General features: G+C 35.3%; 1 protein-coding gene across 5 annotated transcripts in view; it reads right to left on the bottom strand.

Moving 5' to 3' along the window:
- Positions 1 to 26,926, bottom strand: part of LOC149785206 (uncharacterized) — a 144,970-nt gene that overhangs the window by 80,966 nt on the left and 37,078 nt on the right. For all 5 annotated transcript variants that reach the window (XM_089979013.1, XM_089979009.1, XM_089979012.1 and 2 more), the window contains exon 3: positions 16,813 to 17,145. In XM_089979013.1, coding sequence (XP_089835139.1) covers positions 16,813 to 17,017 — 205 coding nt within the window. In that variant the 5' untranslated portion in view covers positions 17,018 to 17,145. The remainder of the gene's footprint in view (positions 1 to 16,812; positions 17,146 to 26,926) is intronic.

The following is a 26,926-nucleotide window of genomic DNA, read 5'->3' as shown; positions in this document are numbered from 1 at the left end:
CTAGATGAGGGACTCCGAGTCAGGTGATCGAAACTGACTCGGAAGAACAATCCTATAGAATACACTAGGAAATAAATACCCCGTCAAAAAATTCGTTTTAAATTTTTGATCGAAATTCTGTTTAAATTAAAAAACAAAGCAACATATCTGGGGGACTCAATGAAACATAAAAACACTTTTATTTTTTGGCTAGGTGGGGTGGGGCATCTGTCTGGTGCCCTCCCCCCCAAAAAAAATAAAAAAAATTAAAGAACTGAATTCCAAAAGGAAGAAAATGTTACCAGCTTAGAATTTAAATTACAGAATGGATAGTGTAACACAGATTCAAAATTAAATGTAGAAGGGAGACCACTAATGCAGTAAGCATTAGCTAGAAGCAAATTTTCTCTCATGACAATCTATGATTATTGTCCATACAGCATGATGTCCTTGAGAAAGATTACCATTATACTCATGTCCCAGGTGCATGTGTGGATTGTTTCATACTGATATTTTCTCTACCCCATAGGAGTATGTATTCACAGAGAACAGTATATATATATATATATATATATATATATATATATATATATATATATATATATATATATATATATATATATATATATATATATATTTATTGGAAAATTTCTTCTGCATGAACAATGCTGCTACCTTTTTTGTGAAACTAATACCTTTTTGTTCTGGTAATTTCATTTTTGTTCTGGTAATTTGCTCTGTTGCAGTAAATCTAGTTACCAGACTTTGACAGAATTCAAGAAATCTCACTATGATGTCTGGATTTGTTTATCACTTAACTATCTCAAAGTATATAAGATCTTTGTTCATTCACAAATCAAATAGGCTTAACATTCATAACCCAGTTCAATCATGGTGATGCATTTCATATTTTAAGGAAGCACCACCCTATTATACCTTGGACAGAACTGACAGTTTGCTTTATTCCTACTGTGTTACTTCCAGACAAATCTAATTCTTTTTGTTGGCACAAAATATAACAAAAAAGGTGATGAAGCATCAATGATAGGTCACAGTGACTAACTTTGACAGAAGATTATTATATTCACAAAGATGTATCCACATACAAATAAGCATGACCCTGCAGCCAACAATGCACAAAAAATGACTCAATGGAATTAAATTTGACCTAAAATCACAAATGCATTAAACACTGGTTAATGGACCTATTTCTAATGGCTGCATCACCATGTCGTCCATACACAAAAGTGTACAACACAGATGCAAAAAGTGCATGAAAAACTAAACTAAATGGAATTTTTTTGTTGAAGCATAAAAAATGGATGACAGAGGGATGGATGAAAGGTAACACTATATGCCCCTTTAACATCTGTCGAAGGACATTATAAGAATTTGCCCATTCCATAACAAATTGTTAAACTTACAAGAAAGTAATTGGGAACATCTTGTTCTGATAAGCATCTAAATGCATAATTGTACACTATATTATGCGAAAGGACACAAATTTCATACAGTCAGTCACTGTAGCAAAAGAGCACTGTTCTCTGTCCTTGTCAAGCACTGCCTCCAATCTCAGTGATATGTATACACCAGCAATTATGTATTTCAGCTGAAGGAAAAACTGACTTTCTCACTTACTTGGACATCACAAGACATGCACATTTTTTCTCAAAATGGAATTAACTGGAAAAGCTCAAAGGCATTATTCTTGCTGCACCTCTTTCCCCTTTATCTGCATATTGTATACTAACATTCTAACAACTTTGCATCTCACTTGTGGATGTCTCTCTGTACACACTGTATCCACAGTCATTACACATGCCAGCTGTCCTAGACTGAATGTAGATAAAGGGGATCATGTATATATAACTAAATGTGTTCTAACTTTTGTCTATTAAGATAGCAGCACTAAGGTCACTTACAGTGGTGTGCTCAATTAACCCCATCAAATATACAACATGTTATAATGGCCTGGTATTTGAGTGTACTGAAAAAAGAGTATATATTAAGCTATATAGCTGCCATTAACCTAAAATGTATGGGGGTTGGGGGTATAACTAATTTTGATCATGTAATACTTAGTTGTTGCTGTTGCTGTTATAGCATTTAACACCATTTTTCAGCACAAGATTGGCTATACATGGTGGCCAGCATAAATGGTGGAGGAAGAACCCAGAAAACTCCCAGAAAGAACCATGACCCATGGAAACTACTGGCAAGCTTTCTCACATAACCACACTGGCCAAACCCAAGACTCTAACCCACGCAGACTGAGGTGAGATGGCAATGATCAGTAAAGGTCAGCACTTTAGACCACTCGGCTACTTGGGGCTCCTAATACTTAGCTGTTACTATTGCACAGCCAGTACTTTTCTGGGAGGAAAACACCCAACCGAATGATGAAAATTTCATCCTCCCGTTAGGGTAAACCAGAATCTTCCAGAACACTGAATTTGCCTTGCATAGCTGAATTTGTAAGTTTGGTGGGAGGAACTGGATATAAAACATAAGAATATTCACCTTCACAGGAGAGCAAAAACTCAACATGAATGGGAACTGATACAGCCAATAACAATACAAAGCTACTAAAACTCAATGTTAAAGGGAACCGATACAGCCAATAACAATACAAAGCTACTAAAACTCAATGTCAGAGGGAACTGATACAGCCAATAACAATATAAAGCTACTAAAACTCAATGTTAAAGGGAACTGATACAGCCAATAACAACACCAAGCTACTAAAACCCAATGTTAAAGGGAACCGATACAGCCAATAACAATACAAAGCTACTAAAACTCAATGTGAATGGAACTGATAGGGCCAATAACAACACTAAGCTACTAAAACTCAACATCAAAGAGAACTGATCCAGCCAATATCAACACTAAGTTACTAAAACTCAACATCAAAGAGAACTGATACAGCCAATATCAACACTACGCTACTAAAACTCAATGTCAAAGAGAATCGATACAGCCAATATCAACACTAAGTTACTAAAACTCAACGTCAAAGGGAACCGATACAACCAATAACACTAAGCTACTAAAACTCAACGATATGGGAACTGATACAGCCAATAACAACACTAAGCTACTAAAACTCAAATGTGAAAGTGAAATGATACAGCTAATAACAACACTAAGCTACTAAAACTCAATGTGAAAGGAATCAATACAGCCAATATCAATATCAACACTAAGCTACTAAAACTCAACATCAAAGAGAACTGATACAGCCAATAACAACACTAAGCTACTAATCAGTAAGAGGGGAGGTTTTTTAATCATAGTTCTAATTTTTTTATTGAGTTTTTAAATTCATCTTTAAGGCATCAATGAAAACAACAAATATAAGTGATACTAGTTATTTCATTAAGTCAACATATTAATTATATTCTTTATAATTTCATCACGTCTACTGCCTACAATTCGTAACATTAAACGTCTCAGACAACTAAGACTTTGCTAAATTTTATTTTTTATCATTTTAAAACTGTACCCCAAAATGAACTTACTGACTCTCAGCTGCAGAAGTGACTAAATCTAAGCTGCAGAAATAACTGACACACTCTATACAACTAGATTCTAAAATTTTCAATGACACTGTTTATGACCTCTGGCTATAATTAAAGTTTCCTTTTAGTCAACTCATCTTAGGCAAGGAGGGATTACTCTGCATCAAAACTATGAGCTTTGGGTTTCTCTTACTATTTGTAAACTCAACAGGAAGCCGGGCCACATGGGGACTTAATTTGAAGTGACCATAAGATCTGAGTGTCACTTACTTCTTCACTTAATATGCCTAACTTCTGATGCCAATAGACCCCTATAGTTACCACTAATTTACAGGTTTGTTCATTAATTTAGCACATATGTGACAATTTGTCTTCAAAATGTACTTTTAAAGTATGGCAGATATTTCTTGTTGCTGTGGGCTTAATGCCATATTTCAGAAAATGGTAGGCTATACATGGTGACCACTATAACTGTTGGAAGAAGAGCCTGGGAAAACTAGGGGAAGAACCAACAACTCATGGAAAACAGAAAGCTTCCTCACATACTCACACAGGCCAAGGCTGAAACTCAAACCCACACAAACAAATGAGATGACAATGATCTGTAAAGGAAAGCAACTTTAGACCACTTGACCACCTGAGGCCCTGCAGATATTTGTACCTACATGTATCTATACACATATGCAATACATACCTAATTATATTTGTCAGCCCAAGCTAGAAACTGTAATACTGACAGCATTTAACATATTCAGAATGATCAACTTTTCATTCTTCTACAATAGCTGTATAAAATATTTAATTAATGTAACTTATATTTACGAATTAATATTTAACTATAATTTTCCCTGATATCTGCTTTATGATGAAAATATGTAGAACAATTCATAATATCATTCTGAAGGACACTGGGCCAATCTGATTAAAATCAAATCTTCACTGTCCTATATGAAGATCTGACAGCAACCTCTGTGATTATAGTGATAACAATGGCCACTAGAACATGACCCCTATCATGTTCTGGTGGCCAATGTTATCACCATAATCACTTTTATCAGCCAATCAGATGAAGTCATATTGCAGACTGAGCAGCATGGCTTGAAGAGCTGTATTTCCATTGGCTAATTCAAAGGTCACAAGAAAATGATGGATAAGTGGTCACTGTCAGATCTTCATGTAAGTCAATAGAAATATGATTTTAATCCGATTGTTTCATGTGGCTAACAGAATTCAACATATTAATACAGAACAGCTCAGATCTTGCATAATTTCAGCCTCTGGACTCTGGGTAACTGATTTATCAGACCTTGCACTTTGTTTCCATGATAATAATTTCTTACATGAAGTTAAGAATTCCAAAGTTTAAACAGATCTCCAAACCTGATAAAAATCATGAATTGTTACAATAGTTACATCACCAATAGCCATATTCATCTTTCTTGATGGATATTTACACTTTATGGATATATTTGTAGAATTTAAAAGAAAACAAGATGTATACTGTTATATCTATGAACATATCCAAAGAGAAGCTAGTAAGTTACATAACACAAGTGAAAAACATCCCTATAACAGAAATCCAAAATAGTGGAGAGGAAAAGAAATCAAATTATAGATGCCAACTCACCTCAATTCAATAATTTATTAACAGCAATGACCAACAGAATATGTATGGACATGATTCTGTGAGACATTTAAATCTGTCAGCTATTACAATAATTTATTAACAGAAATGACCAACAGAATATGTATGGACATGATTCTGTGAGACATTTAAATCTGTCAGCTATTACAATAATTTATTAACAGCAATGACCAACAGAATATGTATGGACATGATTCTGTGAGACATTTAAATCTGTCAGCTATTACAATAATTTATTAACAGCAATGACCAACAGAATATGTATGGACATGATTCTGTGAGACATTTAAATCTGTCAGCTATTACAATCTCTCAAAGCACTGAAATAACAAATGATAGGAGTTTGTTGTGCATTTTTTTTTTCTAAGATGCATGATTCATTCTAATTTCAAAAAAGAAAACCAAGAGTCCTTTAGAGGGACTGACTTAAGTTCGAATCCAAAAAGAATTTCCAGGAATTCAAGATAATTCCATTTCTTTTTTTTAACTGCTGAGTGTTAAAGCCATTTCTGATATTCTTTAGTGAGAGGTTTAAATAAGTTGATGTGGCAGCCATATTGAATGTAAAATCAGTACCATTTTCATTTAGAAGAAACTAAACACCATTAGAAGACTACTGATGAAAATATCATCATCCATCCATGAAAAATATTGGAAAAATTTTCATTGCTGCAACCATATTGGATGTCTGTGAGGCACCATGCACACTGAGGACCAACTAGATATGTTAAGAAGTCTTTTGATGAAAACCCTAAGTCGATATAATCAATTCTGGAGGGGTAATGACAAAAATATTTTCAAGATGCCCACCACTGTCACTATACTGGATATCAGAACAGCATCATTTTCATTCTGGGCCAATTAGACACCATATGAAGTCTTCTAGTATAACTCTGTGTTAACATAGCCTTACATTTAGGAGAAGCAGCCAGATTTTCAAGATGGCTGCCATGATGGGCATATTTCAGATCAAATTATCACCATTTTCACACAGGACCATCTAGATATCATTATTAGCCTTCTGGTTAAAAGCCTCATGTAAAGTTTCAAGTCAAAGGATGACAGACAGCAAGCCATCCAATAAACTCTTCTGGTCTATAACCATGCAGTAAAACTAAAAACCTTACACAAAAATAAAACATAAATGTACAAAAATCATGCATAAATTTGCAGCCCCTACCATTATTTTTAAATCCCTCTTTTATTTCGAAAATTCACCCCATTTTACTATATGGTGGGGAGAATCTCCCCATAATATTTATTTGTAGAACAGACCTCATGACAATACTTGGATAGTTTGATGACAATGTGGTCAAAATTAAAAATGTTAGTGATCGTGACTGGTGATTATTGATGGTGGTTGTCATATCTTACCTAGTATATATCTGTCATGTCTCTATTAGCTCATCCACCAACCTATTTTCCTCATTCTTTCTTTACTTGTTTTTCATTTATATATATATGTCCCCGTTCAGGATCTAACCATGATTCCAGACATATTTGTTCTATAGCTAGCCATTTTATCAAGCCTCAAAAATATTTCTTTTTTTAGAAAAAGGCTCTTAGCAAACAATGCACAAAGCAAGCAACTGTATCTAACTAACTCAAGTTTCAAAACAAACTCAGAAACAATAAATTACCTCATCCAATCTGTGGCGTTCTACGCACACTCTGTTATGAGTTGGGGGTGGGGTGCTCCCAATATTTATTTGAATTACTATGGAATTTCCACCCTGGCTCGTTTTTTGTAGGAAGTGAAATTAGTGATAGAGAGAGATACAGCTCCGAGCCCCCAGTCAGCAATACTGACAATTAAATTATTAAGAACACAAAGGCGAAATTCAAAAGAATAACAATTTAATACAATTTAAACGATATTAATTTCTCAACCAATCTTCTTCCTCTCGACCATGTAACAACCTATTTCATCACGTGATTATAGTGTGAGACGGCTTTCCCCTGGACTTGGTTTCTACTCATCTGTGTTCTACTCTGCTAATTCCTTTCCTCCTTCCAGCGCTCTCCGTCTGCGATTCTTCCTATCCCCTTCCCCTTTTCTCCTCCCCCTTCTCTCTCTCTCCTTCTCTACCAACTAGGCTTGTTCTCTGCCTACTGCCTTGTTCTATCCTGTCTCTCTGCAACTCGGGACTGACTACCCGGTAGTTCTGTCCCCAAAAGCTTCCTTTACGAAGCTTTCTGTCCTTGAATGTACCAAGGTTTTTCCCGCCAAATCACGAGTGGCTTCCTCGGAGTTATTGCTACAACTTCTCAGCACGATGCTTCACAACAACTAATTCGTTCCCAGCCCAAATGACTGTTAAATTCTGGTTCGAATTGATGGCCCCACCCTTCCTCAGTTCCAATTGGCTATCAATTCTACCCCAGTCAGTCTAGCTTAATATAGGAGCCTCAGGCCATCTGTCAAAGTGGGCAGATTTACAACAGCATCGAGGGTCCTTTGTTCTAGAACAAAGCTTCCAACGTCTACATGTTAGTTTTGACACCTAACGATGTGGGCTCTTGTACAACACAAATCGCTATGATAGACGCAGGGTCTACATACACATGATGCTATAACCCAACGTGACACAATCAAAAGGTTCATTCTTACAAAACTCTCTCAAATTCATTTCATTTCTGAAGATATCTTCAGTCATAAATAATCCATGACCAGAGATGCTGCCATTATAATGCTGACTTGAACTCACTGATTTTAGCAGAATGTTCCATCCATTCATTTAGCACAGTTATTTCTTTAAATCAAGATTTTATCCTCATTCATTTGTGTTGTTTGTTACCTGTTTTCTTCATGATTATATGTCATGTATAATTGTATTTTGGACCTGATCCTGTCCAAAATCAAGTTCACTGTTTAACTGTCCAGTAACTTTATTTGAAAACAAAAAATACATAGTTATTATTTATATGTGTGGATTAAATATTAATATCATCATCGATGGAAGTAAACAAGTCTATCTAGGTCTGAATCTAGGACATTTGAATTCCCTCATGATAAGCCTGGTCTACCTGATGTTTCCCATGTTCTTTACTATAATTTTAGCAACAGACCTTATCTTGTTGACAACTTAGAATATTAAACAATGAACTTTTGACCTTCATCCTGATTCTACTTTTGTGCATTAGCTTTTTGTATCATGTTGTTTATTTGAGAAAATGCTCTTTCTTGCATTTAACATGAGGCAAAATAAGTCTTTTTGTTGGGTTCAGTATTTCATTTCAGTGGAATTATTTATTCAAATTAGTGTTCACTGGATACATAAAGTGCTCATCTATAATATTCTTGGACTGAATCATTAATTTGGAATTATCATGAATTCAAACAAGAACATTTTTGGATTATATTATTGTGATACATCAAAAACTTTACACATCACCACACTACAAGCCACTGGCACATTAGTATGTTCTAGACCACAGGCATGTCAACACATTCAATATTGGAATTATTTGGAATACCAAATACAAATTATCTCAATATACTAAACTTCTTGTAACAAATATTTTGTACAAATGAAAGTATTCTGTTCTTATATGCACTCAATCAATCCAAAATGTTTTATGACACCAATACTTTGTAGGCAGGACATATTATTGTCAACATCCAACAAAAGCAACCAAATCCTCATGGCAAAACACTCAACAAAAGGACCTAGTTCAATGAATCCAAAATGCATCTCCAATGCACACCAATCCTTCTTTATATTTACCATGTGTATTACAAAATTGCCTTTTAATGTATTCTGTTGTATCAAATGTTTCTTTTCATTGCTGATACACATATTTACAATATTTAAAGTTTACATTACATTAAAAGAAGGCAAGCTAAAATGTATTAACTCAATAACACAACCACCTTGAATCACAGATTTATACGAATGTCTTTGTAAAATAAATCGGAGTTAAGGCAGAGCCTATTCTCATTTGTTTACCTTTTGTTGGGTTTTAACAGCAATTTGAACACATTATTGGCGATATCATACTAATAATATGGGAGCTGCATGCCTTTCATGAGGACAAACCAAGGCAGTTAATCCTGGCTGGTATGGGGTGGGGGTATCAAACCATTGACCCTTTAATTACAATGCCATCACTCTACCAACTAAGCTACAATGGCTCCAAATCAATTCTAGAGCTGAACATTTCTCTCCATCTGAAAGAAGGGGAATGAATTTTCTAAATGTATGAGAGATTTAATGAACAAAAAACATAAGGCTTAGAAATGTGATATGTGATTTTTGTTTAACTTTTTTAGAAATCAGCATGAATCCAGCAATAAGTAAAGAACAAACCATTTCTGCTCGTGAAACAAGAGGCCCAAGGTAGTTGACATGTTAGAATGTGAATGCGAATTCATATGTTTTGAAATTGCAGAGGGGAAAGAAATGTTTGAAGTATATAGATACTATACTGTTTCTTTGTCTCTTTCTGTTGGTGTAATTTATCTTCCTTCCTTGACCATATCTATATTGCCTTCACTAATTGATGTTATTAACACTTTTCTCTTACGTGGGGCAGGGTATTTCCATCACTTTTCAAAACTGCAACAGTATAATCTTAGTTGAAAAACCAATGTTTGACACTAATGATTTCACTATAGCCCAATTCTAACATCTCATTTTTGTAAACAAACAAAAAAAACATCTCATCAGAAGTTGTTCAGTCTCAACTTGTATCTCATCTAGTTTGACATGCTCTTTGTAGTAATTTTCAGCCTGCATACCAACCTTGTCAAGGTAGCAAAACTGCCCTTTGTGAAAATATTTAATGACCTATCTCTACTGCAGATGGCAGAAAGATTTCAGCTTTCACCCTCCTCGTTTTGTTGGCAGTATTTGACACAATAAATCATCATATTTTACTTCACTGTCTTCAGTATGGTAGTTATAGTATTAGCATTTAAGCCTTAGAAAAGTCCTACTTATCCAAAATTACACAACTTGTGTCTGTAAATAGAAACCATAGCCACAATTTGTATAAAACCTAGGTATCACTCTTGACAGTCCACTCTCATTTTACCAACATGTCATACAAGGATGCATATCTAGAGCTGAGATACAGAACAGCTCCATTAGTAACTTTCTTTCTGTTAATGTTACTTAAAAACTGGTGTTTCTAAGTACTTTCTAGACTTGACTATTTAATTTCCTTCTTGTATGGTTCTTCTCAATAACTACTCCAGAAACTTCAAAAAGTTCAAAACACTGCTGTTTGTATTGTCCTTACAGAACCAAGAACAAACTCACCCCCACTCCCTCACCACTTGCTACACTCAACCAGCTGCCCTTTCACTCCAGAACAAAACACAAACTCTCCTTCTGCTATATTTTACCAACTACCAAAAGTCCAAAATACCCATACAACTCTACCAATGTATAAGCCCCTGCTAGAAACTTATGTTCTTCTTCTGACACTCATATTCTCATTATTCACCCTATTAAAATAAAAAAACATTCTTTTGCATATCTGTACCCAAGAATTGCCTCTTGATATCATGATCTCATTCAAGAGTTCTCTAAAAACACGCCTGCAAGAACAGACATAGCAAGATCTCTTTACCCATAATTATTTATTCTTCATGTTTATTTACTTCTATCATGTCATGTTTTTTGTAATCTTGTTTACACACACAACGTTACATATATGCATGTTCTTATATGTTTACTAATATTGTAAAGCACTTTTAAAGTTTTTAAAGATTAAACTAAACACTATATTAAATGATTATTATTATTATTATTATCTTTGCATATTCTCTTAAAAATATTCTTATCCCCAGTATATACACTTACCTGGGGGGCCCCAAGCAGCCGAGTGGTCTAAAGCGCTCACCGTTCCGGATCACTGCCATCTCACCTCTGTCTGCGTGGGTTCGAGTCCAAAACTCGGCTAGCGTGGGTTCGTGGGAAAGCCTGCCAGTAGCTTCTCGTGGATCGGTGGTTCTTCCCTGGGTTTTCCAGGGTTCTTCCTCCACCAGTTATACTGGCCGCCATGTATAGCCTATCTTGTGCTGAAAAATGGCGTTAAACCCTAGAACAACAACAACAACACTTACCTGGCATTACAAGGGTGACTAATCTGTGCAATCGGATTCATCTGAGATCTTGATAATACACGTTTACAAAACTAATCTGATAAAAATTTGATCAGAAATATAGCATCTAGAATGTTACATGCTCAACCAATTAGATGCAAGAGCTCTTCAGTAATATGTAAGGATGGTAGTCATAATTGATCTCATGCGAGATCTTGATGAAAAAAGCTTACATAAATAAATCTGGAAAAAAATCTTATCAGAAACATGGCCTCAGGAATATTCCAAAGCTCAGTCAATCTGATACAAGATCACCTCCTTAATATAAACAGATGTCACTAAAAATGAAACTCATCTGAGGACATGATGACATAAACTTAATATGAAACCTGACCAAAATATTATCAGAAATTAAGCCTCTAAAGTGTCCATAACAAATTGCAACAGAGACAAATGACCAATGGCCAGCAGAGGACAGAAGCAGTGCCCATAAGCCAACTTACTATTTAGCCAGATGAGCTAAAATAGGATCTTCAAATTATATATTACGAAGAATTGTAAATTTGGGTATTATCACATGTATGCTTAAGATATGATCTCATGGTATATATTGTTGGTTCAACATCTCTTTCAAATCCACTATACAGCTAAGTAGTTGTTTAATGCCATTATTCAGCACATGATAGACATACTTGGCAGCCAGTATAATATGTGGAGGAAGAACATGATAGACATACTTGGCAGCCAGTATAATATGTGGAGGAAGAACACGGCAAACCCCCCCTTAAGTATCACCACACATGAGAAACTACTGGCAAGCTTTCTCACATACCCATATCAGACAAGTCTGAGGATCAAGCCAATGTGGACAGTGGTGAGATGGCAGTGATTAATAAAGACAAATGCTTCAGACCACTCAGCTACCCAGGGCCACTATAATGACCACCCATTAGAGTTACCGTATTTAAACTTTCCAAAACAAGGACACTCTGGAGAGTAGGTTTATCTGTATCAATATTTGTATGAAGATTTGAGAATCAAAAAGTAGGCCACGTCCGGGAAAAAGAAGACATGGCAACCTTACCATCGATCTAATCACCTTAACAGTTGCTTTACACAGTTTGATTGTAATCAGAATTGGTCTGCTTGCAGTGCAATTTCTTATAACATTGCATTCTCCAGCAAATAAATGCAATCAACTCGGAAAGAGGGTTATATATGAACATCTGCAACAAGGCAAACAAATTTGTTGCAGAATTTTATTAAATAACTAAAGATACACTGAAGTAAAAACAATGTTAACACATTAACCCCTGGAGGGTTTTGTCGTTTTCGTCTGAAATTCGAGTAGGTAACACATTTTGAAAGCTATTTTTAAATAAATCCTAAAACACCAACTTCCAGCTGATCTTCCAATAACATACTGCCTAGGTGTGTTACAAACATTGTTTTTTGTTGGCTATTTGGCTCGCGCATGAGCAGAAGGGTAAAAGTTGGAGGGTTTTTTGTTGGTTTTTTTTGCTTAACGGACCCATTATTTTTTCAAGACACTCTTTATTCCAAATGGCCATCTTATCCAACTTTTTGCAAAGGTTCATCTGTCTGGTTGCAGTTCATACTGGTCTGCCCTAGATATGAGACCAAAAAGTCTAAAATCGGGACACAAAATCTGATTCCGACCACGGACGAATTTTGGGTAGAAAACAATTGATTCCAAAAAATGAGGTTTTTCCCTCTGTATTTTTTAGTGCAACATCTGTCTACCTTTCTATAATACCACCCACTTTTGTGTATCATACATGACCTTGATGCTACAGAGCTCGGCAGTAGGTTACTACCTCCTGCCACTTAAACTCGTCACCAGGGGTTAATGTGTAAAAAGACCAATTTAACCAAGTTGTAAAAGCAAGGAATTAAATTATACAGCAGCAATACAAGAAGTTCTAACTGGTGCCTTTTATAGATGCACATGACATACAACAGTTCCAGAGACATTGTTCAAATGTAACAGGAGAAAATTCTTTATCTGCCACTCTTCAACAAATCTGGTGGAATGGCAGTAAATCCAAAGAATGCTGTCTTGAAATAGTTAAAGGTTTTTCCACTTTCTACATATAAGAGAAACTGTTAAACTGTTGTTTTACCATATTTCTTGGAGAGATCAATGAATTTCTTTGCTAAATTATGAACAACCTATAGTGTCAAATAATGCAGCATACTGCCATACCTACAAAATTTTAGCTGTTAGTTTAGTATTTGGTGTTTTACAGCACAGCAACATAAGTACAGAGGTACAGCTGTACATTGTAAAGTTACTTAGTACTAAGGCAGTTAGAGTAAAGAGCTAGGCTTGCCAAATGTTGTAATCCATGTATTATTTGGCTCTAGTGCCAAAATGAAATATTTCATAATCATGCAGATTTCCCTCCTAATAGAGTTAACTCCTGGAAAAATGATTCCCAATACAGCCACAATTGAAGGAATCAGCAAAATTTAATTATTTCGTGTCCCATGCCTACCATGGTGATCATGATATCACAAAAGGTCACAATAATTAAATCTGACAATGACCTTTCAGACAAAAGAGTTAAAAAATTACAGGGCTGACACATAGTAACGAAATTCCATTGCCGTAACTTAAAGGACAGCAGAGAAACTGTGCAGAAAAAAGGGCTTTTTAAAAAGGTAATCAGTGTGTGTGTGTTTCTGTGATCCGGATTTTTAACTTAGCTTTAACAATTTTTCAGTCATATCGCTACGATGTCTGCAGTGTGGCAGTTTATAGTGATGTCTGGCCCTGGGGCATCATGCCACAAACATGTAGCATGATGTCTCACCCAGTCACATTATCCTGACAACAGGCCGATCAGTCCTATCACTAATTTCTTAATGCTGAGCGCCAGGCGAGCCAGTTGTAAGTAATGTTTTTGTACGTCTTTGGTACGACTTGGCCGGGGATCAAACCCACGACCTACTGCATCCAAGGTGGCTGCTCTAACCACTAGGCTGCCGGAGCAGTCAAGTGATCAGTGACCTTGATGTGAAAACTATAAATGAGTTAGATAAGATGCCATGAAACAGAAGCATAAGTGTCCCTTGATTCATACCTTACCTTTACTAAACATCTTAAATGAAATAAAGCAGAAAAACAGAAATACTGACCTGTGACCTTGAACATAAGATCAGAACTCAAACACGCAAAGCAATACAACTTCCAGTCATAACACATTAGGATAACCAAGCTCCGTCCAATTATCTTAAACAGATATTATGTTAAAAAGGCAAAAGACAAACATAACTGAAACTTAAAATGTTGCTCCATGACCTTGACCTTGAAAAATGAATTCCTAATATAGCATATAATACACCATTTGGTGACGATAATATAGTAATACCAAATGCAATAATCATTTGTAAACAACATATTCAATAGCTAATATTTTCCATGCTTGTAAATGTATACTTTAAGATGATTTTTGTAAATATGTTTACCTGGACAATGAATTTCCTCTTGAAAAAAAACATGATCCATCTGATCTTTGTCAGATAGTTTGATAAAAATTAAGTAAACAAACCTAGCCTTGTTTATGAATTTCATGGGAAAATGACCCACATCATGGTCCTCTTATAGTGTCATAGGTTTGTATATAAAGGTTGTAATCAACATAATTACTTATTCCTATTTTAATATATGTCTAGTGGAATCGGTCTTTTCAGTTTTAATTTGAAAGGATTTATTTATTTAAATTATTCATTAGAACTACAATGTTCTTATGGACTTTTTGACTAAAACACATCTTTGGGATTAATGTGAATTCATTCACAAACATTCTGGATTTATATCATTTTATAAATCAAGACTTTTTGCACAGCAGGTCATACAAGACTACTAGCACATCACACACAGATTACTTGATTTCATTTGGAACACTCTGTACGTCTGAACTTGTGCCAGAACCTTTAGGATTATTTGGGACTCAATTCACAATACTGAAAATGTCTTTAAATTTTCACTCTGTATCCATAGGGAAATGAATTATTTGTTGAATTTTACTAAGTTTCTTGGTTTTGCTTTTTTCTGTAACTTAGTTTAAGGATGAAGAGTCATAACATAAGTTGTACCCTTCATCTCAAAAGGCTCCAAAATTTAAGTAAAAAAGAAAGTGTAACAGAAAAATTCAACAAATGCATGTAACACCATGAAATTGATCTTGAATATAAAACACCCAATCTGGTACTCCAAAAAATGCCTGCAAATGAAGGCATATATGTATCCTGTTATGTATATTTAATTGTTTAGTTTGTTGGATTCATAATGAATATATGTAATGTATATATGTATTTTGTACATGTCCTTTGTCCAAAATTAAGTCAGTGGTGTACTGGACCACTGTCATTTAATTTGTAAACAACATAATGCATAGTTAATATTTATCTAGATTAAATATTCAGATCATTATTAATTGTAAAAATGTTTACTTCAATTGGAGGTGAAGATACAGTCTTGATCCTGACCTTAGAAACTTCCAGAAAGAAAATTTCCTATTAAGTTGACAGAGTACTTTCCAAAAAGGGTAATTGCGACCTAGGTCTAGCAGAGGGGTATATAATCTTATTTACCTAAGAATTATTTACTATTGCCTTAACATCTGAAGCAGAATCAGTTGTATTGTTGTGTTCAGTTTTTTATTTGGGTTTATATATTTATTCAAATTATTATTCACTGGAATTACAAACTGCTTAATAATATTTTTGGGCTAAAACATCAATTTGGAATTATAGTTAGTTCAGACAAGACCTTTTTGGATTATATTACTGTGATACATCCAAATACTGTTAACACATCAGCACATTCCAGCCCATTGGCACATTAGTATATCTGAGACTACAGGCACATCAACATGTTCAATATTGGAATTTATTTAGAACAACACTGGAATTCAATTGGAACTTAATACATTTGGACTTGTGCTAGAACTTTCAGGACTATTTAGGATTTAATTCACAACACCATTAGCACTTTAGACCACTCGGCCACTCGGGGCCCCTAACCCTTGGTAGTAATGATGTATAAGTATACAAATGTTCATTACTTAATCTCAAATAGCTAAAGAAAATTATGATCGAAAAATTCAAATATTGAGACATGACCTTGACCTTAGAAATAACACCCCCAATGTGGTAGGTAACACTTTCTAGTGATGACGTGTTAGTCGGCCAAGGTTCATTCTTTAATCTAAAACAGCTTTAAAGCTACAGAACAGAAACAAAAGTGTGATGGATGGACGGAAATGTTAATGTTATGTCCCTTACCTTTTTGAAGAAAAAAGTATAACAAAAATTGTAGTAGAGAGGTTAGCTCTTGAATGATTAAACAAACAAAATAAAACATAAGAAATAACATAGATATACCATAATACAGATATAATATACTGCAGACTATATTAATGGAAGAAACTGACTTATAATAAAGTACATGATACATATAATTTTACAGTTGTATAATAAAATGTCAGCCATGACCAAAACCAGCCTTATGAAAAGAAAAGAGTTATGATCAAGGACCCTGTAGTGAGAGAATTCTACACATGAAGACTGGTGTTATATAAACTCACCCGACTCCAAATCAATTCTGATCTTCTCTCCAAGCACTGGCAGATTTAGGTATATCACAACTCTCTTGTTACAAGAGTAAGTGGAACCCAGGAACTTAACAATATCCTGACAAGCATCTGCTAATGATGTCCATGCAGCAGGGTTAGGGGTTAGAGGCCCCTGGGTGGGGTTTTTCTGGCTGGGCTGCAGCGTACACCAGGCCATGCTAGCCCCTGCTTTAACCCCCAGTTTCCATAATCAACAGAACTATTGATTAACTTCTATTTATGCATCCTGGAGTCAGTGGTCTATTTCACTCATGTTGATGGTGATTTGGATACAGATGCTGCTGCCTACAACAAATACACAAAATAATCAGTCTACTTCATCATGATTTTCCTTATTCCAATACATTGGCAACTTAAAATATAAATAAACTTCATCAGATAGGTAGATCCTCATAACCTGAGATATACAGGACATTTATTGATTACTTCCACGTCATAGAAGCACATGTGAGCTCCTGCAAGTGTACAATTTACATACAAAGCATTAGAGTACTGATTATAGTAAATATCCAGATCTTACGTCTTCAATGAGGCATGCAATTTATAACAGAAGCAACTATTGCTACTCAAGCAGAAACTATATGTTAGATTATGCATACAGGCATGCATTGACTGAACTGTGTATATATAAGTGTTGACTAACATTTGAAAACTGGATACCATCCCACACTGACATCAAAGGAAATGAATTAGCTGACCAAGTAGACTGAAGCAAAAAGTACAAGACCCAACTTATACTAACCTCCACTACAGTGTCAGTGAAATAACAAGAATAACCAAAAATTATATCAATAGGATATGGCAAGAAAACTGGAACCGAAACACCACAGGCAGAAAAGTATACTCCATCATGAAAAATGTCACCAGATCCAGGAAACCACCAAAAGTGAATAATAACGATCAAAGGATCATAAACAGAATTTACACAGGAAAAACCAAATTGGCCAGCAGCTTTGGGCAATACATAGGACCCTGACCCCACAATCCAAACTGCTACCACTGCCGGGTTCCAGAAGAACTAGCACATATTTTCAACACCTGCCACAAACTAAAGAAAGAACTAAACTAAAAATAGAGCTAAATAAGATTGGATCCCCTGAACATACCCAGGATTTTTAATGAATAACAATCCTAACCCCAATCTCACATATATAAATATAGTTAACTTTATACATGAATCTGGGTTACAAAAACCAAACATAAAACCAAAATTACATAACTCAATTTTTAACAACTAGGAGACTGGTTAACAAACCAAATGTAAGCACCAATAAGATCAGATGCCTTTGACATGACTTAGCGACCCGAGCATTCAGCAAAGAAATGTATCTTATCCAAATAGTTTTAGCCAGAAAATCACACAACTAGTACAGGCTAACAAACTTAAAGGGAACAAATAAGATCAGATGTCTTTGACACGTCTTAGTGATCCTATTATTCGGCAAAGATATCTGTCTTATCCAAATACATTTAGCCTGAAAATAAACATCACATAACTATACAGGTTAAGAAACTCCAATTTAGGGAAAAAATTAAGAACAGATGTCTTTGACACATCTTCGCGACCCAAGTACTCAGCAAAGATATCTGTCTTAATCAAATAGACTTAGCCTGAAAATAAAATAACACCAAACAAATCTACCCACATAAAATAACACCCAACAAATTTGGCAACTAGAACAGAAATAGGAAGAGGAAAGAAAATAAATTAAAATGAATAAAAGGGGAAATTGTTGTTTTCCACCATTTATCTTCAGAGTAAGGGAGAAAAATTGGGATTTTTGTTTTATTTATTTTAATTTTAAAAAAATTTTTTTTATAACAATTAAAAATAAAATAAAAAAAATTCTTATAATTAATTCTCTTATGTATGTATGTATGTATGTATGCATGCATGCATGCATATATATATATATATATATATATATGCAATCTAACCACTCTTTTTCCCCTTTCACTAAACTCTGAGAATTTAACTCTCTAGCCAAAGGTGACAGTAATATCTATACCACAAGAAATTCTAGGCCCCCAAAATTAGAAACATATAAGGTGGTCCAACACACAAGTCCACCAGGGCCCGCCGCACAAAGTGGCAAACCTATAAATAACCTTAGAAAAGAAAGGCCTCAGATTAGCATCTATAAGGTGGTCTAAAGCACCAATGGCCATCAGGCCCAGCAGCACAAGGCTGCAAATAAAACAATGTTAATTTAGACATGTAAGACCCTAAAAACCGAATCCTACATATAAGGTGGTCTCAAAAGTCCAAGACCATCAGGACTAGCCACACAAGGTGGCAAACCTTGCTTAAAACTGTCACTTAAGATACCTCTCCTAAGCTAAACTGTAAACTCAAAACAGCATAGAGTTTTTCCAAATTTTGTAGGACAACAATTTAGTCCCTATACCAGGAAGTCTAGAAGCACCGACCTGTGATGTTGGAGCCACCTTTCCACTGTCTCCTCCCTTGCCACGGCCAGACACCAAAATAAATAGCATGCAGTGCACGCCCTTAATACTACTGAAAATTCAGTACCAATATGAGTGTGTGATGGGTCCATTCTCACTCATACATACCTAAGTGCATCTAAGTAGTAGCGACTGAATGAGTGTGTGTTGGGTCTATTCATACTCGCCTTCAAGCCCTCCATTCAGACAGTTAGGGACTAATCTTAGTCCCACTGCCTGATGGCTTCAATGAAACAGTGATCCGTGAGCACATAAAAGCCTGGGGGAAGTGGCTAGGAGTACTTAAACAGTCTACTGTGTAGGCATAAAACAGTGGTACATGCACAACTGTGCAAAAACCACTTAAATCTAAACTAACTAATCTGAAAACAGAGTCAAGGACCAGAAATTGGTCCTCCTAGAAGAAAAGGCCACAACAACCGTTTCTGTTCAACTGGACACTAATGGACTAAGAGCATAAAACCTGTTAATAGTTATAATGATATATGTGATAAAAAATACATCCAATGAGTATAAAAGACCATATGCTATGCTATATGCAGTGAGACAATAAATCATGTTAAGAGAAGATACATCACTGCTAGAAATATACATGCACATGTACCAGTCTCCAATACACACTTGCATACCAAAACATACATGTACTTAACACTATCATACACTCTCCATCTGCATCACATCAGAATGTGTTTATGTCTGACTCCAACTGCACTGAAAATATCATTTCATACATAATACAAGCACAAAGTATCCATACTTTCTAATTCATTCACTGAATAAAAACAATATTAAATTTTTTTAAAGCAAATGCATGTAATTCCTCCAGACATTCAGGTGTCTACTTTGTCTGTTGTAGGTAGATAAATCTCAAGGTGATACCAGCCTAGCAAGGGCATCCTAGATGAGAATGTTCTGCAGAAGAAATGGTCACTGACTACATAGCTTCTTGTAATTGTGTTGAAAAGTTAAAAAATTTAAGAGTACTCATCCCACTAGCTCCCAAGAATTACTATACTGACATGAAGATACAAATTTCATTCCATGAAAGTGTATCAAACACAGTGCAAATAATTATTTGGGGAGGCTTGCAGTTTGGAAATGGCACAGTGAGTGTATGTTTACTGATATAGGACCAGATTATGGGTTCATCTAGCAAATTAAATATTTTTTCCTTGGGCATGGTGAGGGGAAATAGGGATGACTACTGTGTATCTTCATTCCAAAGTCTCCTTATCACTGGGACAAATGAGCTCATCACTTTCTTCAAGCAAACATGACATGTTCTGCAAGTTAACTTTTTTTCCAATAGGGACTGAAATTAGATATTTGTATATAATACAATAAATATCATTTCCCACCAATAATTCAGACATGTAATATATTTGTGTAATAGTAACTAAAGAAGAAAGAGACGATTGAAAGTGTAACGGTAGATAGTGAATCAATGATTTTAACCAACTGAGCTGGTACAGTAAAACCTGTCTTGAAAGACCACTGCTATGTGAGACCACATGTCTTGAGAGACCATATTATCAATGCACAGATTTATTGATCATATAGTGTTATGACCTGTTATGAGTGACCACCTGTCTAGAGAGACCATATATTTTGGGCAGAAGGGGTGGTCTTTCAAGACAGGTTCTATTGAACAACTTAAAGTTTTGATAATAAAACAACCAGTTTAAATTGACTGCTTTATACTTTACATCCACAGCAAACTTTAAACATACAAAATCCAAAACTGACATGTTGTAATTATAAAAATGAGAAGACTTGTTATAGAGTTCATGTATCTATAATCAATATAAACATAAAAGAACTTAGTATAGCAATACTTACATAAAAGTTGATAAATTACTCAAACAGTTATGAGGATCCATATATAGTATAGTATTGGATTGAAATGAAATAGGTTTATATACATATATATATCTAGCTCTTAAAGTCCTACCTTTACCTAATCACGTACATCAGTACAGTTAGAGGTTACTAGGTCTCTTTACCTTCCAAAGTAGCCATCAAGTTCAAGATAAAACATTAAACTGTTCAAGGTAAAACACGTATGAGGAAATGAATAGTATGACCTTACATAAATTTGGAAAGGAACGTTTATTTAAACTGAATGAGACAAAAGGTTAGGCAAATATAAATGTATGTTATCAAGGTGTACGTGCAAAGAAACATTTCCAGCTAAGTTTCTTATTTTTTGTAGATGTATTACAGTCAATAATTCAGAAAGGAAACATCTATCCTATAAAGAATTGGATTGGAATAAATTTGTTTCTACTTGATTGATAACTAAAACAATATTTTACAATTCTGGTTCATATGCATTGCTTCTTTCCTTATTTAGAACGTTTTTCTCATCTTTCTCTTCTCTCCAAGTCCGATAAGATAAAATATATAAAAAAAAAAAAACATTAAAATCCTGTAAAATGTATATAAAACAAAAGATAAAAGTAACACATTTAAAATCATTTGTATGTTCTCACAGTTTCTTCAAGCAGTTAACCTAGCATATTTTTTTCTCAAACAGTTTATTTTAGGTAAAGTATGACATGATAATGGCCAATAAATCAATAATCAAATTATGGAAGGCATCTGCCTGCAGACTACCATCTATACTTGCTTATAAGTCAAGTCCAATTGCAAACAACATAGACCCTGATCAACCATTGCATAAAGCACCAACATATCAGGGTCTATGATGTTTGCTCTACTGAACACTCCTAAAACATGCATAGACCCAGATCTGCCAACACATTAATTGACTTATAAGCAAGAACATATGGTACCAATTTCAATTTTGTATCAAAGTATAAATTTGGCAACAAAAGTTCTTCTGGCGAAAATGTCTGACAAAAAAAGACCTGAAGAGCTAAACCACTGCTTGTAAGTACAAGTTGTGCCCAAAATCCAGTGGTTTAACTCGGCAATTAGCACCACTTAACTTATTACAGGAAACATAATTCTCTGCAATCAAATGATTCTTGAGGTGATCATTATCTCAGAATATTGGCAAGCAAATGACAGTTGTTCCCACCTACCCCCACCTCCCATAACAAATAATCAACTTGAAAATGCACCCATGTCTCACTCTGGATATGTAACAGGACACTTTTAACTCATTGTTGCTGATTTAGAAGGAAATTAAAGTAACAAAAGTAAAGTCTTATTGTTTCAATGCAATCAATATAGAAAATAACAAAATTAAAAGTTCATTCTTTTAAGGACCAGATATACAATAATTTACAGTAATTGATTAGAACAGACCAAAACTGAAAGTATGTCTTGGACAAAAGCCTGGATCTCAATACTTTAACTGCATAATGCATTACTTGTATGCAGTAAAACCACCAGCCACTGAAGTTGAATTTGATAGTAGATCAAAATTTCAAAATGGAAAAAAGTTTAATGCGGTGAAAAATATGGATAGTGACCCAGCTAAGTGGCATATTGGCATAAATTATACACAATAAAAAATCAAAATATGGCCAACTTTAGTTCAGAAACTTACTATATGTCATTGCATCTTAGTCAAATCCAACTGCAAACAATATAAACCCTGACCAGCTTGCACATTATGCAATGACATATCAGGGTATGTACAGTTGGTACTTGGGCTGGACTTGCAGTATATATGGTAGCAAATACATTCTAAAAAATGCATTAGGCTTTGTTGTCTATAATAACAGCACCTACTCTTGTTACAGTATCTAACACTGCACAATGTACAGCAGATGTTGTAGGTACCATCCAGTCAAAACCTATGAATCACAGTTGCATCAGAGAACAAGTTCATAATCTATAAAGCAGTGATGGCTGAATGTAATAGAAAAAACCTGATTTCAAGCTTTATTTTTATGCAAAGTTGCACAATTTTGGAGTCAACATTGGACTCTGTTGTCAAACCAATTATAGATTAAAGATGATATAATCAATGATCTGAAAATAAAAAAGTGCACAGGCAACAGTAAAGAATGGGAAATGTATAGTGGGAGGTGGTTTAACCCCTGATTAGAAATTGAGTGGAGTGCAATGCCCCCCCCCCCACCAACCTATTATATGTAACATACAAATAAGAGGAAATTGTATTGAAGGCTACCGATAAGAAAATGATGCTAAAAATAGACAAAAAGAATTTCCGGGAATTCAAGACATTTCTTCCTTTTAACTGTCCCTTAAGTACAATCTATTTTTATGTACACAAGTATGCAAATATACCTACACCATAAATTTAGAACCAGAATACCATACTGTACTAATTTGGAAATAAAATGAATTCTATATATAGACAGCTGTGAAAAGGTCTGGTGTCTGATGGGGTTGGCCACTCAATCTTGACACTTAGGCTGGGGTCTGTCTGGGATCATGAAACCATTAGGGGCATATAGATCTTAAAAAACAAATCATGTAATCAACTATCTACCACATGAAGGGAAAAGACTTCTGAAGCAATTCAGACTAGTAACCAAGCACAGGTGGACAGCGAATTCTGATATATTTCTCATCTCCTGAGTAAGTAAAATATTTGGCAGGTCTTGGATCCAATCTGAGACTGGTATTTTTGAGAATGGCCCTTCAACATATACATACTATTTGTTAAGACTTAACGGTCTTAAATTAAGTTACAAAATGATGCAAAACCAACAAGTTAAGTAAAATCAATAAATAAATTTCACAAAGTTACAAAGTAAAAATTTAACAGGAACTTAGAGTATTGTCAATTAAATCCCAGATAATCCTAAAAATTCTATCATGAGTCCAAAAGTAAAGAATGTTCTGAATTAATTCCAATATTGAATATGCTGATGTACCAATAGTCTTGAATGAGCTGATATAACAAAAGCCTTGATGTAAAAATAGTCTTGATGGATCATAATGACATTCCACGTATACTCGTGTATACGCTGAATAATTTAGGATAAAATAAAGGCCTGGAAGAAGGGGGGTGTGTGTGGCTTATCCTCAGGCCAATGTCGAAACTTGACAGTTTTTATGTCTTTTTGTTGACTTACTACTGTAATGGCTGTAAATCTTGGGACAAGAAACAATTATTCTTTTTGCATGTCATAAGACAAGGGCATGTAAAAAGAAGAGTAACTTTCAGTGACCTGCCAATTATTAAACTGTTACACAGTATAGTGATTGATTTTATTATTATTTTGCATGTGCATATTTTCTGATTTCTCCAACACGAAGTTAACTAAAGGTAAATACAGACCTCATAACTTGCGGGCCAGTTGAGTTTACACAGGAGACCAGGCTGAACTATAATGTACAGTACATACACAGTGCAAAGCGTCACTTAAATCCTTACATATTCACAAACATATTAGATGCAGATTTTGCTTTATTCATTGTTTCGACCAAATTGCATTCTTTCAGATAACATTTCAGCTAGTCCTTTATAGCTGTTTCATTTCCGCTGAATCATGCACTCAAGAGTTACTCAATGATATAAGCAATCCTACAAATTGACATACACACGTTTACTTGTACAAAGCAAGTAACCATCATAATTTACATGTTCACAAAGAGTGGTAATAATAAAGGTTATTATTCTCATATAGTTCAACTAAGATCATCATCAATCAATTTTAGTTTTTTTTTAATATGAAAAAACATCATAACTTTCCACACAATGGAAATCTTAATGTTTCAGCATCTCCTATGTTGATAGTCAGCCAATTTCTTTCATTTTGCAAAAGAAGTACAGGCCAGTTAATAATTAAAACCCTAAAACTGGCTTGTGATAAGAGGGAATTTTGATTGGTAACTATACAAGTACACTGATGTGTAATTGCCTTTTATTAGTGTTTATACCTGTTCAGTTTCGAGGTTGGCTTATACATGAACAGGCTTATATGCAAGTATATACGGTAATCCTGAATATCTTGGAATGAATTCACAATAATCCCTGAGTAGAGCTGTTATCCAAAAATGTCAATGAGCACTTTGTAGTTACATTGAATAGTTTTTAAGTAAATGTGTCCTTTTAAATTATATCTGAACACAATAGTAAATGATTCCAAAGCCTTTGGTGAATCCAATGCAATGGCACAGCGGATATGCAAAAATTCTGCTAATAATGCTATTGCAAGAGAAAACACATGTCTAAATGTCTTGGCCACAGCTTCAAGCACACATAAGGCAGCTGTATTGTACTAAATGATGTAGCTGAAAAGATGTCAGCATTCAAAGCTATGGTAACAAATAACATGGCTTTCTGTTCCTAGGCTTGATTCAAATTTGATGGGAAGACGTGCCCTGGCTCCTATTGAAAATACCCACTTTGGATAAACCAGCATTAAACTGGGGGAAGTTCTGTAAGCCATTTTGGGAAATGTACCAAGAAAATGGCAGTAGAGACCAGGGGTCTCAGCATCAAGAAAGTGACTAAACCAGCCAAGCCAAGTGACATTTTGGTCTTCCGAAAATCTCAGAGATTTCATTGATTGTGGAGGAATGGGGAAGATGTATGGTTGAGGTTGCATCCCTGAGATCTTTTCCAAAAATGAAAGAATCTTCTTGGATTGTGTGCCAAGTGGCTTGGGCACAAGTCTGGGTGTAAGAGGTGGTAGACTTCATTGACTACCTTGTCAAAGGACCAGACATCAAACTCATCATCCAACTGAGAGGATGGCATAAGCCTTGTAAAAGGTGTAATTGGCCCCACCTCTACCTTGAATTCACTGGAGTTAACAAGGATTGACTAGCATAGTCTGAATCAGGCATTGGTTGGGCATCAGCATATTCTGTGCCATGTCCCATAATCTAGAGTGGTGAGGAGGAGGGGAGACAGGATTATCTGTCTGCCCAGGATGATGTGACACCTCTAACCTTCCGATTTTATATGACCTGGTGAGGAGATGATGGTGAAAAATGAGCTGCATCACGACATCTTCAGTGTGGATAGAGTCAAGTCCAGCAACCCACAGGACCAATGACCCTAAGATGGAGGACCCTACATCCCAAAAGGGTCAGATGGGCTGCAGTGGATATCTGTGCAGTGTACAACCTTCCTAATGGGAGGGAGCAGCATGCTTGTGCAGTGCTGCACTGCCCCAAATGGAGGGAACAACCCGCTACACTAGACATGAGGTGAGCAGTGCACCACCTCCCTTTGGGAGGGAATAACATGCCCTAAGCATTAAGAGCTTTCAAGATCTCCTCCCTTTTGGGGGAAGTGATCAACTGATCAACTCCACAAATGTTCAGTCCCTCCTTCAAGAGGGCCCTCCAATACAGCTTAAGAATTTGGTCCCATTAACTCCTGGGCTCCTGGAGTGCTCTTCTGAGTTGAAGATCTGAACTTCTCACATAGCTGTTTTATTTTTAACCTCTACAACTGGGGTGGTGGTGGCTGTAAGAGAAAAAACCCAAATGATGATGATGATGGGGAGGAAACATTCTGCTTCCTCCACTTTCCATTGATATGGCTGGAATATGCTTAATTACAGGTTCTGAAGGCCATAATTTGCAATGTGCACAAAGACTATTTTGTGTTGTACATTGAGCAAGAGATACAGTCTGGGTGGGTGTCCCTTCATGTGTGTACACTGCCTTACATATTGACATTATTTTGATTTTTTTA

This window comes from Sinohyriopsis cumingii, chromosome 13 (genome assembly GCF_028554795.1).
Source record: "Sinohyriopsis cumingii isolate HCF-2022 chromosome 13, ASM2855479v2, whole genome shotgun sequence".
Lineage (NCBI taxonomy): Eukaryota > Metazoa > Mollusca > Bivalvia > Unionida > Unionidae > Sinohyriopsis > Sinohyriopsis cumingii.
The sequence above is the reverse complement of the archived record's forward strand: the minus strand, read 5'-3'. Positions and strand labels throughout refer to the sequence as shown.